Genomic DNA, 14,879 nt, shown 5'->3' with positions numbered 1-14,879 from the left:
TAGTACCCATGCAGTGTTTTCAGCCATCTTTTGAAAGGACAGAGATATTTATTTACCAACTAGATTTACCAAACCAAATGTATTTTCATAATGTCTAGTCAGTGTGGACTTTCTGTCCTCTTCATGTGTATCTCGTCTTCGTACTGTACGCCTTTCTGTCTCCAACTAGGGCAAGACCCCTTTGGTCCTTAATTACAGTAATCATATTTACGGATAAAAAGACTGTCAGGCCTTTTAATTAACAGACAGAGATTGTCTGTGCAGCGACAAACTGGCACTGGCAATTCTGTGAAAGGACACCCAAACACCGAGCCAGCAATAAGCAAACGAGAGAGGAACTGGCAGATTGCACTATGCGCAGAAGATAAGGCTGTCTTTGTTAGCGAAGCTGGCTCATTAGAAGAATGACCAGCGCTGCATCGTTTAACCTACAGTTGTATGTTAATGCCAGCCTCCCTGGGAACAGGCCCAAACCTACTATTACCTAGACTGTAGTGCAAACAGACATAGAATTAAAATAAGACAGCAGCAGAAGGGGGAGGTGGGCAGCTACCACAAATGGCGGGGTTGTGCACATTTGTTGCCTGTAATTTGTATGGCTCTCCGTTATGCGAATATGATAGTCCTGCTTTGCGATTCCCCTGAATTACAGAGCACATTGCAGACAGATTTTTTTTACCCTTTTCTTTTGGGTGGGGCGCCTGGCAAGCTTCTGATTACTGGGATTCTGTCTGTCTACCGATAGCAGCTTACTATGATCTCCCAACAAACTCAGTCTTCGTCTCTTACGGATGCAATACTCCAGCTTTTATATTTACAGCGTGCAGCGGTTTGTTTTTCTCACATTGGATGGTTATAAATAGATAATAGGATAATAGTTATTCTGGTGTCCTGCAGTTTTGCAGTTCATGAGAATAATATAGGCCCAAACAGGGTCTTTATGACAGTCTATCATGGATGACATGTGTTCCGGTACACAGTGTTCATGGTCAGCCTGTGCGTGCTAGGCCATATGCCTTATTGCTTTTGGCTGCCCCTGCATGAAAGGTGACGTACTTAGTATTGCTGCAATCCTTCTACCTGTATGATTGCTATAACCGTTCAGCTAGCGCTATTGATCAGACACGGATCAAATGGGCGTGAAAGACACCCCCTCCCCCACCCAGTGCACCCACCACCAGCATCAATAGTATGGCCCTATGACATCATTCCTGTATCGCCATAGACTAGTCCCACAATACATTGTGATTACTGCGAGTGCTGATCTCAGACGTCCCATCGATCCCCGGGGAGCCCGGCCTAATCAAGCAGCCCTCTATATGGCCTCCTCATACACAATAGACCACCTCCCCAACAAGGACAGCTTCAAAGTCACACACATCCAGCACTTAAATGTAATGGTTATCTTTTTGTTGTGCTGTCATTGTGAGTTATTTCATTCGCTTTAATGCACTTTTGATGTATGTCTCTCTCTCTCCCTCTTGCGTTCTAATCTTGGGTGGCTTTTCATGTGAACCCTCGGTGAGACCGCGGTTGACTCTGTGTGCCCCGCCCCCCCGCCCCCTGAGGCAGACGGATTACTGCCAGCATCCTAATTAGTTTGATAAGGTTAAAGTGTCTCTACTGAACCCACGGTGTCAACCCTTTGGCCTGCAAACCAAATGAATTGTGAATACTTAGCCTTAGAGGTAATTGCTCCATGGTTAGAACATGGTACTAACTAGCCACGCTTGTTTCCCACCGGGGCTACCTATTCTAATGGTTACAATAAAAAACAATTACCATCCAAAAGGTATTCCTGAAGTAGATGGCATAATATACTCTGTGTAGACTACAAGCCATTTTCTAAATTGATTATGCATTGTTTGACCTCAGACTGGAGTGCTGCTGGTAGGGGGGGGGGGGTATGGAGAGGAGTGGTGTGTAAGATGGAGGCCTCTAAATTAGATTGTGTTTTTAAGTGTCCATATGGTCACCCGGTTCAAAAAAAGAAAATTGACGGGATGGAAATTGATTCTTTTTTAATTAAAAGTAACCATATCCACCTTGGAGAACCACTTGGAGAGTAATGCTGTTAGCAGTTAGCACACAGCTGTGGTCCACAGCGATCACGCAGACACATGGGGTGGCGGGTGCTTGAGGTCTGAAATACTAGGACATTCAACACAATACACAACGAAATACAATAGGGGAACTGGGGAAGGGGCATCTGTGTATGGGGGGAGGGGGGTGGGGGTGATGAAGGAAAACAGCAGAAACAGAAGGGAACAAAGGAGAGAATCTTTCACGTGCCACCCTCTGACGAGTCAGAACGGCGAATGAGAGGAAGGGGGTCGACAGAGGTTAATGATCTGAGATTAATAGTTTAATTAGGAAGCTCAAGAGCAGAGCCAAAAGCAGTCGCTGACACCCTTCTGCTGTGGCCTGAATTGAGCGCTGCTGGCATCAGATGACACGATGCAGTGGTGTCCTTCCACAAAGGGCAGATGAAGTAATCATCATCCAGGACATTTAAATTCTCTCATTATGGAAATACTGGCCACTTTACATGTATGAGAGGATCTGTCCTGACATATAAAACATACCCTTACATGGAACCTACAAAGAAACACTATAGCATAATATGAGGATCAGTTACACACACTGGTGTGAAGTGAGCGGCGCTCTCAAGTCTCAACATCATACGTCATCATACATCACATCCCGTTCTCAGCCAATCAAATCAGCACAAAAGTAATTCCGGCCAATCTCTTTTGGCATCTTCGGCAAATCTTTTTGAGTGGTGCAACCACTCCCTTACGGAGCTATGTGTGTGGGTTGGGGTTAGGGTTTCGGACGCGGGCGGCACCCTGGGTGCGTTCCTGTGTGTCTGGAACCCCCCCCCCCCCCCCCCCCCCCCTCGGGGACCCCCACACGGAGTTGCACCACTCACTTCACACGGGTGTGATTTTTTTGTACATGTGTACATGTGCTCAGCCAATCAAATCATCTCTATGTGGGTAATCAGCCATTCACAAGCCAATGTTTGTGTTTACATTACACAAACCCGGAAAGCTGGGCATAGGAGGGGCTAGCACTCAGAGGAGAAAATGTTTACATTTTGTTGCAGGATTAATTTCCCGTCTGATATTCGATTGAGGCGTCTAAACTGCGTGATTTTGTTTCATGGATTATTGATGTCCCACTCTTCGCCACTGTTTTTGGGAGGTTTATTTTCGCCTTCCACCATAAAATGTTTACAGAGCATCAGTCGTACTTCCCGAACCCTGGACATGTTACCACGGCACACTATGTAGTATGTATATTGTTTACTCATTGAGAGTCCTCTAAGGCACATTTACATGCATTTAAATGTACATACAGCCTGTGGACATGGCACAGCATATATAAACTCAGCTAGCTCTCAAGAGGGATCTATCTTGTGCGCACAGATCCACCCAGACTCCTGCAAGATTCTAAATCCAAAGCAAAGCCACAGATAAAGTGCCTGTGGATGCCAGTTAAGCCAGAAGCTGTCTGTTGCCCCCCTAATGTCAGAAAATGTAGGGGGCGGGTCTCCACGGAAGTACTAATCTAGGGGAGGATAACTAATGAGGTTACTGGGGTCGAACAGGGTCACGGGGTGACTGATGATGACGTAACCCCAAAGTAGGGTCTCTGAGTGGACTGGGAGCCACATCTGCAGCGGAGCCCCCCCGAGCCTTTACTCACTTCTCCACTCCTTTCACTGCTCCTTAATACCCACCACCCACCCCCTCTGGGGAACACTTAGCATTTCCCCTACACCAGTCGATCAATGACAGAGGCCGAGCCAAGGTGACCGCTGGCCTTTAACCGATGGCATTTAACTAAGCCCCCCAGCAACTCCCTTCATTCTCCTAACAGACACTTTTTACAGACTCGTCATCATTTGCATCACAAAGGCCTCCAGGCGGCAGCATACATATTCAAACCATATTCAAAATGCAAGTTTTCTATCCCTTTTCAAATTTAGTTTTGCATTCAAGTGGTCCCGCTGTTGAGTTTCTGTGCTCACAAAGATCTTCAGATGTCAGCAGTTGGGTGTCCTTCACTGTGTGAAATGGAAAAGTAGCTCTCATATTTAATGAGCTCATTTATCATAAATAATCTAAATGAACATTGAGTATGACTCTGTATGTCGCCTAGGGGTTGTTTAGATGAGGTCTACACTTCACTGTGAACATTAATGACTTTGTTTTGTAGGATAGGCCCATATATAAACATTAGACCCCCCCCCCGACCCCAGTTCACTGGAGAGTGAAAATAAGAATATATTTTGTAGGGCATTCTCTACCTCAGTTGTTCTTTGACACCGTTATTCCTCAAACAACAAATGATTGCACTTTGTGCTGAGGCGGTTAGCTTTATGATGTGAAAATCATTAGTCCTTATTGCTCACCCTCACTGCGGTACCCTTGTTATTTCTCTCAAAATGGCCACTTACGTGATCTTATGAGATTTAACAATGCAGGTGATTGTTGTTCTTGTCTCAAACAATGGAGACGGTGTTTGAAGAGATTGTCCTCCTAAGTGTCTGCCTTTGTCTTTCCTCTCCCTTTTAAACTCGCCGCCTTAACCATGGGGATGACAGGAGAAGCCACAGGTAATGAGTCACGCCAGAATAGACAGGGCGGGCGCCAGTTTAAATACCGCAAGTAATGCAAAACCTCAGGCTTCCCTATCATGTGATACCACTCAGCCCACTCATTACCGTCTAGGGCCCACGTCCTTGCCATCAAAAAGGTCCACAAAGGAGCGTTTATCCGTTTTTTAAACAACTCGTTTTCCCAACGCTCCCTAACCCGCACAACGTCACCAAAGCGTATTGGAAACATTCTCTTTCACTGCCTCAACATGATGATGGCATAGTCAGTGGCAGAAGCACAAGGGCGGGGTTGCGTCTTGTGAGACACTTCTCTGGTTTCATAATGAGCTTGTGAAGATGAAAGTCATTACATAAATGTTGCTCACACTGGGAGGAGAGGAGCGATGGGTAATTGCACTCAGAGTTTATGTTCTTCTCCACTGTCGTGAATAATTCACCGAAGGCTGGAAGGCCCAGATAGAAAGCCTTTCTTCATGATCCAGAGATGGATTGAAAGTTTGATGTTTCTGACTTTCTTTCTATTAATTGTTTCTCTCCCCTCCTCCTCCTTCAATAGGTGTAATTCCCTTTTTGCGTCAAACATCTCCATGAGATTTTTTGATAAAGCTGTATCAAAGGCTTGCATGAGGTTACAGACATCACTCCATAAAATAGATTATTTGATGGATTATACATAGATCCAGTTTAACGATGGCATTATATCTTCTCGTAGTGATAGTGGTGAATGATTTAGATGCAGGTCTTCCCTAATTTGCATGCACTCTGAGAGGTGTTTGTTATTTGCAACACAATTTGTAACAAGAACGACATGCTTATAATGCTCAGCTGCAAAACAGAAACGAAGACAGTCGCAAACATGATGTTTATTGGTTTAAACAAACAGCCTGAAGTGCAGTTGACTTTATCGTGGTAAATAACTTGCAAAGGAGGCAGCTTTATGTGGAATTAATTGTGAGCAAGTTGCCTGCTAATGGCCTGAAAAGGCTTTAATGGAAGTGTTCCATTAAAACAACCAGTGCTGATACCGTCGGACAAATTTCCACTAAGTGTGCTCGTGAAAATGATAACTTGCTAATCCATTATTAATAAGAATTAATGGTTTGCACTCTGCCTCGTGCATATCGATCCCTGATACTCTGTTCACCAGAACAGCTCTCCATGGGCGGCCGTGCAGATGCTCAACAACACTGTCATTTAGCCCAGACTTCCTGCTGTGTCTGCATTCATTACAAGCCTCTTTCTCCGAGGCTCCTGTCAAGGTAGATGTGAACACTGTATTACTGTCTGGGAAAAATGCCATCGCACCCATAGTGGCTGGAGTTTGGCCAAGCGGCATAATAAAACAATATAATGATAAATATTGTAGTAAACCTCTTTCCTTTTTTTATCTATCCTCCTAAAACATGACCCCTGCACTTGCCCCTTTGCACAATGGCTGTAATATGACACCTTTTCTGCTGGCTTCTTCCTCATGCAAACACTCGTTCATCACCTCGTCCTGTCCTCGGTGTCAACAGATGCATGATGGGAAAGGTCACAGGGCAATATGTATGTTGACATTATGTTCCCGGTCACCTGTTCCAACACCTCCATTTGTTTGGTTAAGACGAAAAGGGCTATTGCAACACGAGAGTAACTTGGGGGAGGTCAAGAACTCCCATGCCTTTCAACATGCCAATAACCTCTGAACTCACAAGTCGCTGCCGCAGGCATCAAGTGAACCTGGGAGAAGCCTCCTGCCGCCCCTCCCCCATGCATGCACGCCACAACCAGCGGCTGTTCTACAGACTAATGGGATCTAACCCAGGAATCTATGCAGATTTGTCGATTTGCTCGACCCGCAAACTAATCTGATCTGAGAAGCAAACAAGAGGGCCTGTGGGTGTGTGAGAAAACACACCCACTTGTGAATGCGGTGATATCGGCTGATAACCTTCGAGCCCTGAGGCAATGACCCCTTTGCATTCGACACTGTGCCTTAACGGGTTGGGTGATGCTGCAGAGTTCCTTTGCCAGGCGAGAGGTGGAACCAAAAAAGAGGAATGGTGTCAAATTTGTAGTGGTGAATGTGAGAAATCAAACACGTTGGAGTACAACTCCCTACTGGCAGGAGCTAGCAGAGAGCAGACACTTTTTCTTTTTTGGGGGGGGGGACTAGCCTACTCATCGCCGCCATTGTGTTTCATGTGACAGCGGCATGTCTGACAGTCAGTAAAATGGGTCAGTGGCAGACAGGGGGGGGGGGGGGGGGGGAGAAAAAAAACAACAACCAAGTCTGGATTTTGCCGCTCTGAGAAAAGCGCTGACAAAACCCCACTGGCTTGATATCCTCTGATGCCAGCAAAAGATCCTCTGCTGCCAGCAAGAGGCAGAACTGATGGAGGAAAATGAACTCTGCAGAGTTTTGCTGTTGGAATAAACGTTGCTGCCCTTTCGGCTGCAGCGTGTAAGATCCAGCATTAACCCCCGTCCGGTCCGCAGAGTCAGGCACTTCAGGGTCGCAGCGGGCCGCCTCTGAAAGCTGTGTTTTGTGATCGTGTGCTCAGCGAGATGTGGATTAGTGGACATTGACAGCTCCAAATTTTGCCGGCCCTGAAGTCAAAGGTCAACAATCAAAATCCAGTGGGGGAGATATGGGAACTTGTTTAAGAGGATTAATCGCTGTAGGGCTCAGCGAGGGACATTGTATCCCTATGCTACATTGATCCCCTTTAAAACGCTTTCTCCAAACCAAGGGATAGCATTTATGCATTGCTGCTGGTCCATGTGTTTAGTCTCACATGGTCTGATATCTATTCCAGCGACTGAGTAGTGTTGATTTTGACAGCAAATCTTTATTTAGTTTTAGTTGTGGTCTTTTGAATAAATGTAATTAGTTTTAGTCACATTTTTGTCATTTGAAAGATTTTAGTTCTATTCTAGTTTTCGTCGACTAAATATCATACAATTTTAGTCGACTAAATCTACTTATATTTAATATAAGTAGATTTAGTATATTGGATTTAAATATTTAATATTTATATTAAATATTTTGGCAGGCCTTGATAGCGTTGTAATGGCAGATTTGACACTTGGAAATAGCAGATCTACAAGCTCACAATGCGTCAAAGCACGACGCATTGTGAGTGTAAAATGCCTTGTGTATTTCACTTATACTGGATCTCTTGTCTAAGTCCCATCCTAACATTTTAGTCTAGTTTTTATTTGTTGACTTAATTGCCAATATATTTAGTCTCATATTGGTTGTCATTTAGTTTTCGTCAGTGAAAAATCTTAGTCGACGACAATTTTTCGTCATATTAGTCGACAAAATCAATACTGCGACGGCGGGTCTGAGGATGAAGGGTAAGCATGTCCGGCTTTTCCCAGGAACATTTCAGGAAAGCCTCTGATTGGCTGGGTGGCTATAGCAGAAGTCCAAGGTTGTACATCATGAAAAGCTTAGCCATTCAAATCTGGATATCACATTTGTGACCTCTTCTTCGCCAATCACATCACGTTTCTGACGCCCACGTGATTGTGATTCGTAACATCCGGATTGTTATTTGTTACGCCTAGTCGCTGTACGGTGTCTAGACGTAACAACCCGGATGGATTGTGAAACCCACACAAACATGAAATCTGTATTGTGACAGCAACATCACAATTTTGATATACTAGCGGTTCTGGCTCTCGCATCTAGAATTCAGGCTGCTGCCCTCACACCCAAGTTTCTCCTCTGATCCGACTGATATGCCCATACTGTATATGGAGATATCTGTATCTGTCAGACCTTGTCCCTTTTACGTTTATGCCCATATGGAGATCCCTGATGTCATGCCCATATATAGGCATGCCCCATGGATGCCTGACGACACATTGGACATATTTGGGCATGGCTGCATTGGGAACTCCTTATATTGTTATGGCTGAGTGAGTCATGGTGACATGATCGTGTCGTCATAACCCATAAACCTTAACTCATTTTGACGTGAGGCCTTCGAAATTCTCACCTACCTTTTCTGAAAATGTCATATTTCCCCCCCCCAAAATGAAAAAGAACATTATGTTGCTATACACTGTATACTACACACAGTGTTCCAGGCCTAAATGCAGTAAGCCTATTTAGGATAGGAGTATAGGAGCGGCTAAGATTGTGCCTCGGACATACTGTGTCTGTACTCTATCCAATCTTGCTACTGCAAGACTAGGATGTGTGTGCTTTTAATTTGATGCATGCAACTATTTAGCTTCCTCCCTCTTAGCAGGGGAAGGGGGGGGGGATTCCTAGGTCTCCCTACGTGCATGTTAATGGAACTGTGTGGACAGATGTTAGCAGGGGTTCTGAGAAATCGGGATGATGCTAATGGGGTCTCTCAGGGCGACCGTGGCATTGGAAGCCATTCCAAGAATCCAGCTCAGAATGTGAGCACTCACGCGCGCACACTGCCAGGCACTGCTGAGGACTAATCACAGCAGTGTCATTAGATCAACTTCCCAGGCTTCTCCCTGCATCTGTTATGAAGTCACCTGCAGCCCAATGAGAGGAGAAAAAAAAAGTTTATTACAATCCTTATGCAAATCAGATCCTCAGCTCTTGGGAGAAGCCAGGAGGAAGAAAATGTCATTTAAATGTCAGGCATGCTAAGGTAGTGTGAGCGAGGGTGATAGGTCAGATGAGTATGCGTCAGATTGTATCGAAAACTCTAATATAACACATGCGTGGACAACTAGCCACTGTCAATACGTTACTTGTTGGCTTGAGTTCTTTACATGTACCTCACCTAGGGAACAGGAACCTTTCCTCTGTGGTGAGTCTGGTGACAGTGCTGTTGTTATGTGACACATTATGGATTTAGCTAATTTCTTTGCTTTAATGCAGTAGCTCTACAGTACACGTCTCAAAGCAAAACAACGCGGCCCACAAGGAATAATGCTACAAGCAACAAATGAACGCGTATATTTGATAACAGGCTGCAGATGAAAGGGGCCACCTTTGGGTGTGGTTATTAATCCACTAATCACAATAATGAATGTTATTTGGCCCTCCTAGCTTTCAGTCATTTTTGACAGCATAACAACATCCAAGGAATTCCCGTTGGACCTCAACTGCTACAGACTTGGCAAGTGCCACCGTGCAACCATAATCGGTGCAATCCAGAACTCTGATTAATCTGCCAACATTATTGACTCAGGCATGTTAGCATAAATATAGCTAATAGAATTAGCCAGTTCAGATTATAAATAGCCAACCCGCTTTAGGCTGCAGTTGGAGATTGTGATGGTAGATTTCTACATGCATTTTCTTTGGATGACAGGCCTGTAGGTGCTGTCTCTACGTGGACGCTAGTGGGGATGAGACCGACAGACCGTGGCTGCAGGATGTTGTTCTGTTATCGCATAGACGTTGCTACCACTGTCACTCCAGCCACACCACGTCTGTATATACACACAGAACCTCAACTCTGCCACCCGCACAATTGCTCTCACACACACACACACACACACACACACACACACACACACACACACACAGTCACGCAACTTAATGTTTTAAATTCAAAGGTCTTTATTGGCATGAGAAAACATACGTTTACATTGCCAAAGCAAAAGTGGAACAATACAATAAAAACAAAATGTATGTGTGTATGTGCGCGCACACACACACACACACACACACACACACACACACACACACACACTCATTTCCACCACCCACCACAATAACCCGGCTAACTGTGCATGGCTGTAATGCCTGATGAAACTCTGCTGCAGAGATGTCCTAGAGAGCAAGGACAGCCTCTCTCTCTCTCTCTCTCTCTCTCCCCCCTCTCTCTTTCTCTCTCGCTCTCTGTCGCCACCTTACTCGGTCTCTTTATATTATCTCTTCATGCAACTCTCTCTCTCTCTCCGTCTCTACCCCCCTCCCCCCTCCACCCATCGTCAGTGGCATTAGTGATGCCGCCAGGCGTAGGTGGGGTTGGGGTGATTTACCTTCCAGCGCATCAAAGGGAAAAACCTCCTCCAACAGCATCAGCCACATCTGACGGTGGTGCTATGTTATGTTAACTAGATATCGATCCCCCCCCACCCCCCACACACACACACACACACACACACACCAAACCACAACGGCAGAAGTACAAGAAAGAAGAAAGGACACATTCCCCCACCTCCCCCCTAGATTCAGAGATTAAACGCAATCTGGCAGTGGTTAGCCAGTAATATGGAAGTTGTCGCACACATCTACACAGCTTGATTTCCCTATGCTATGCATATCTGCAACTGTAAATAGGAGAATACAAAAGAATGCATGGCGTGTCATCTTTCTTTGTTCCCACCATGTAAACCCTCAGTGGGGTGAGGCTGAAATGTGCACTCTGTGTTGTTGTTGGAAGCGTAATGGAATCATGGCTGGGCGTGGTGTCCTCTCAAGCACCTGTGTTGTTGTTGCAAAAAGTGAATTTACCTAACAACGACTCAACAGCAACCACCCTGGCCTTGAACCTTCTCACTGTTGTGAAAATACAAGAGAACAACTAAAAAGGGGAAAAACAAGAATGACGAGTCATAACTGGCAGGTGTAGAAAGCTGTCGTTTATGAACATCTACAATATAATCCGTTTTTGTGCCGCAGCCCCTGCCTCATCTCACGGCTTCATGTTGCGTGTATACTACGGTCACTCACTACTAGAGGTAGTATAGTGAATGTAGGCCAGGATGCTTTTCAAGCACCTGGCAAAAACCCAGAGGGTTTTGTAAATCAAGCTGCCTCACGCTGGAGGCTCATAGGGCCCCTGCCCTAGTGCCCTATGGACCCACATGACTACTTACTTAGAATCCAGGGTTATCTCAATTATTATCGTGTGCATATTGTATTGATGATGTTAGCAGAGTATCACGGAACATGCCACACCAAAATGGCACTGCTGTAACCTGTGTGAGTGAGTGACAAATAAAACCCTCCTGCATCCTCTTGATTCTTTAACTTATCAAAACATGGCAGCCTTGTTTTAGGTTTGAGTTGGTTACATGGTGGTAAACCATCTCGGTCACGTGAATTCACATTATCGGGGGGGCTTGGGGCAGACCAGTCTGCAGAAGACACAAAGATAATGTGAATTCACACGACCAGAATGGTTTACCAGGCACACATAGTACAATGTATTACTGTGGGTGGGGGAGTTGTTGTGTATGGAGGGTGTGGGACAGCATGGGCTTTTTAAAAGATTTATCATGTTACACAACAACCGAACGTAGCAGTGTTGCGAGTTTGTCGCCCATCAGTGGCTTACACACACAGTAAAAGCCTCTGTGTTCATTAATCCCTGAGAATAGGACTGTACCTCATTAAAAGCAATCAGAAATGGTGATTTTTTTATCACTCACTGAACAATGTATAAGTCGTCTCCACTCATCAAGCTCACATACAGATTGGTTAAAACAAACTTTCTTCTCCTTTGTTGGTTTGATTGATTGTTTTTTTTTGTGGAAATGGAAAAGTATTTCTAGATGATGATGTCATGTTTTACTTCACACACAAAACCCTTACGAGTATTCAGCTCTGGCCTCATCTTAATTTCTTATTCTCTGTGTTTTTTCCCCTCCTCTTCTTAATCTTGGAACCAGTCCTGACTATAGTATATGTCCCTTGTACGAGTAATGCAGCGTGCGGTAATGCGAGTCCTTATCTCGTCTTTGCCCTAAGGTCGAATGTAGCACCCGCGCTTTGCAATAGATTAGAGTACAGCTACGGACGGTGGAAGTGTGCCCGCTGTGCCCCAGGCACTATGTTGTAGAAACAGTGAGAAAAGGTGAGAAATTCGACATGATGCGCAGGCAGGCAGGCTGCACGCACAAATGCAGCAGCTTTTCTTCATCTGCTATGATGCAACTATAGCTGCAGTCAGTGACAGTGGCTGTGAAGGATTGTTAATGTAAGCCTTTGTGCATGATAATAGTGTTTGCTATATTATACTGTAATCGTCGCTAACCACCTCTCCTCTACTTTCCTCTCCCTTCTTTTCTCAGGTCCGCCAACTTTTGTCAAATCGCCCGAGGACCAGACAGGCATCTCGGGCGGGGTCGCCTCCTTTGTGTGCCTGGCTTCCGGGGAGCCCAAGCCCAGAATCACCTGGATGAAGAAGGGCAAGAAAGTCAGCTCCCAGCGGTTTGAGGTGGGTGGTACTCTACATTGTTATGCACAAAGAAGCTGATGTACAGTAGGCATGCGCACACACACAGACACACACACACACAGACACGCACGCACGCACTTACAACCACACACAGGCCGAGAGAATACAATCAATCGTCCTGTTATTGAGTATCACACCAACTCTCTTCTCCGAGCAAGACCAGACAGCGAGACCCCCCTCCAGCCTCTTTAATCTTCTTCCATCTTGATTCATGTAGTCTCTACTCTCACCCTTCCTCTCGACCTCCCCCCACTGCACTCCACCATCTCTACTCTCACCCTTCCTCTCTACCTCCCCCCACTGCACTCCACCATCTCTGGCCGTACATCCCCTTGATGTCTGCTCTTATCTCAGCAACTCCCTCACCCCGCCTATCCCAACTCCCCTCCTCGACATCACCTCTTTGAAACCTACATGAAGAAGAGTAGGGGAATGCCTTTGGTAGGATCATCACACACACGCAGCACCTAGAGAGGGTTTCCTTTGTAATGTTATTCACAGTGCTGGTGCTCAGGGAAAGGAGGATCATTTTAGTGTTCCCACGCCACAACCAAACTTCACTTTGTTCAACCGCGCGGTGCTAGCCTAGCACCGGTTTTAGTCGGACCGCAATTCATTGTAAAACAGGCTCCAACAGCAATGTTTATTTATGCTCCAGAATGTTGGCTTTGTGAAGGAACGTTGTTATAAATTAAAGTTACTTTCATCTCATACTTGGTTTTCTTTCCTGGAGGGTTTTTGTTTGTTTCTTTGCTGGCGGGCGGCTGAATGAACAGAGGGTATAAACTGACCTACGCTGCAAAATCCTGAGTGTTACTTTAACTTTGAGAGTCAGACTTTTGCTATTTGTCGAACTGGAGCAGGGTGTAATACCCGCAGCGCAGTGGCTGGTGAGAGCTTGGATTAGGCTGAATAGTACTGTCAGTCAAATAGGGCTGGTATATGCTCTGCTTCAAGTACACTGGACTATGAAAGGCAGACGTCCATGGGCATTCTGCAGGGTTTTCTATCCGTGTACATGTCTGTCTACTGCCTGTTTAACCCATTTAGGTCTGACGTCGAAATAACATTTAAATAAGTCTTCTGAAAGAATATATATTCAAAGATTTGCGCCGCATTTTCACGACTTTAAAAAAATAGCAGACCTACAAGCTCGTAGCGCGCCACTCGGTGGCGTGCTATGAGCTTGTAGATCTGCTATTTTTCAAAATGGGTTAAACAATGTATACTTACCAGTAAGACGCCTGGAGGTGAGAAGCGACCTCGCCCCAAAGGGTCGCGTGCACTGGCCATATATGGAGTGTATCTTGAGTGTACAGGGTGTGATGAAGTCAGATCAAGATATGGAATGTCAGAACAGGTCAGCTCCATATATGGAGATCTAAGGGTGGCAGCGGGGGCAGTGTATTGAATATACAGGGTTTGATGAGGGCCCAGGTAGGGCCGGGCCAAAAGCCGCCATTGGACTGGCCCCATGAAGTGAACGGAGTTTGCGTAACTCTGTCTTACTCTATGGCTCTGGCCTGGGGTGAGCGATGGGGATTTGAGTTATTGACGTGACAGTGACGGGGGTTGTGGGTTAGGTGTCAAATAGTTAACTGCGACCTCCGGTCGCAATAAGCACCTTGAAAACAGTTTGATGGCGATGCGCCAAGACAAACTTGGCAGTATGTATAATAATCTACTGCATCTAATTGACTAATCAGATCTCACTGAGGTGTACTAGTGAGAGTGAGTAGGAAGGTCCAAATGTCAGCAAGAATACCTCTCGGTATTCTTTATAAGAAACAAACACATCTATGTGTACTTATTCTTCTCCCATTTGACGACCACTCATCCCCTTCACACGAGCAAACACATTTTCACAGATTTGGCATTTAATGGGAATCTCCCCCCCCCAGGTGATTGAGTTTGACGACGGTGCTGGTTCCGTGCTGCGGATCCAGCCTCTACGCACGCACAGGGACGAGGCCATCTATGAGTGTACAGCCGGCAACACATTGGGCGAGATCAACAACAGTGCCAAACTCACTGTGCTTGAAGGTAAGATAAATATATTCCTATTCTATGTATTT

The 14,879-nt window shown here is 45.5% G+C and overlaps 1 protein-coding gene across 6 annotated transcripts in view; it reads left to right on the top strand.

The window, feature by feature from the left end:
- The window catches only part of ptprfb (protein tyrosine phosphatase receptor type Fb), a 197,943-nt gene that overhangs the window by 75,648 nt on the left and 107,416 nt on the right, over window positions 1-14,879 (top strand). For all 6 annotated transcript variants that reach the window (XM_083783083.1, XM_083783084.1, XM_083783087.1 and 3 more), the window contains 2 exons: window positions 12,638-12,783; window positions 14,706-14,847. In XM_083783083.1, coding sequence (XP_083639209.1) covers window positions 12,638-12,783; window positions 14,706-14,847 — 288 coding nt within the window. The remainder of the gene's footprint in view (window positions 1-12,637; window positions 12,784-14,705; window positions 14,848-14,879) is intronic.

Source organism: Protomyctophum parallelum (genome assembly GCF_964188405.1).
Source record: "Protomyctophum parallelum genome assembly, chromosome: 14".
Lineage (NCBI taxonomy): Eukaryota > Metazoa > Chordata > Actinopteri > Myctophiformes > Myctophidae > Protomyctophum > Protomyctophum parallelum.
This window is presented reverse-complemented; position numbering and strand designations above follow the sequence as displayed.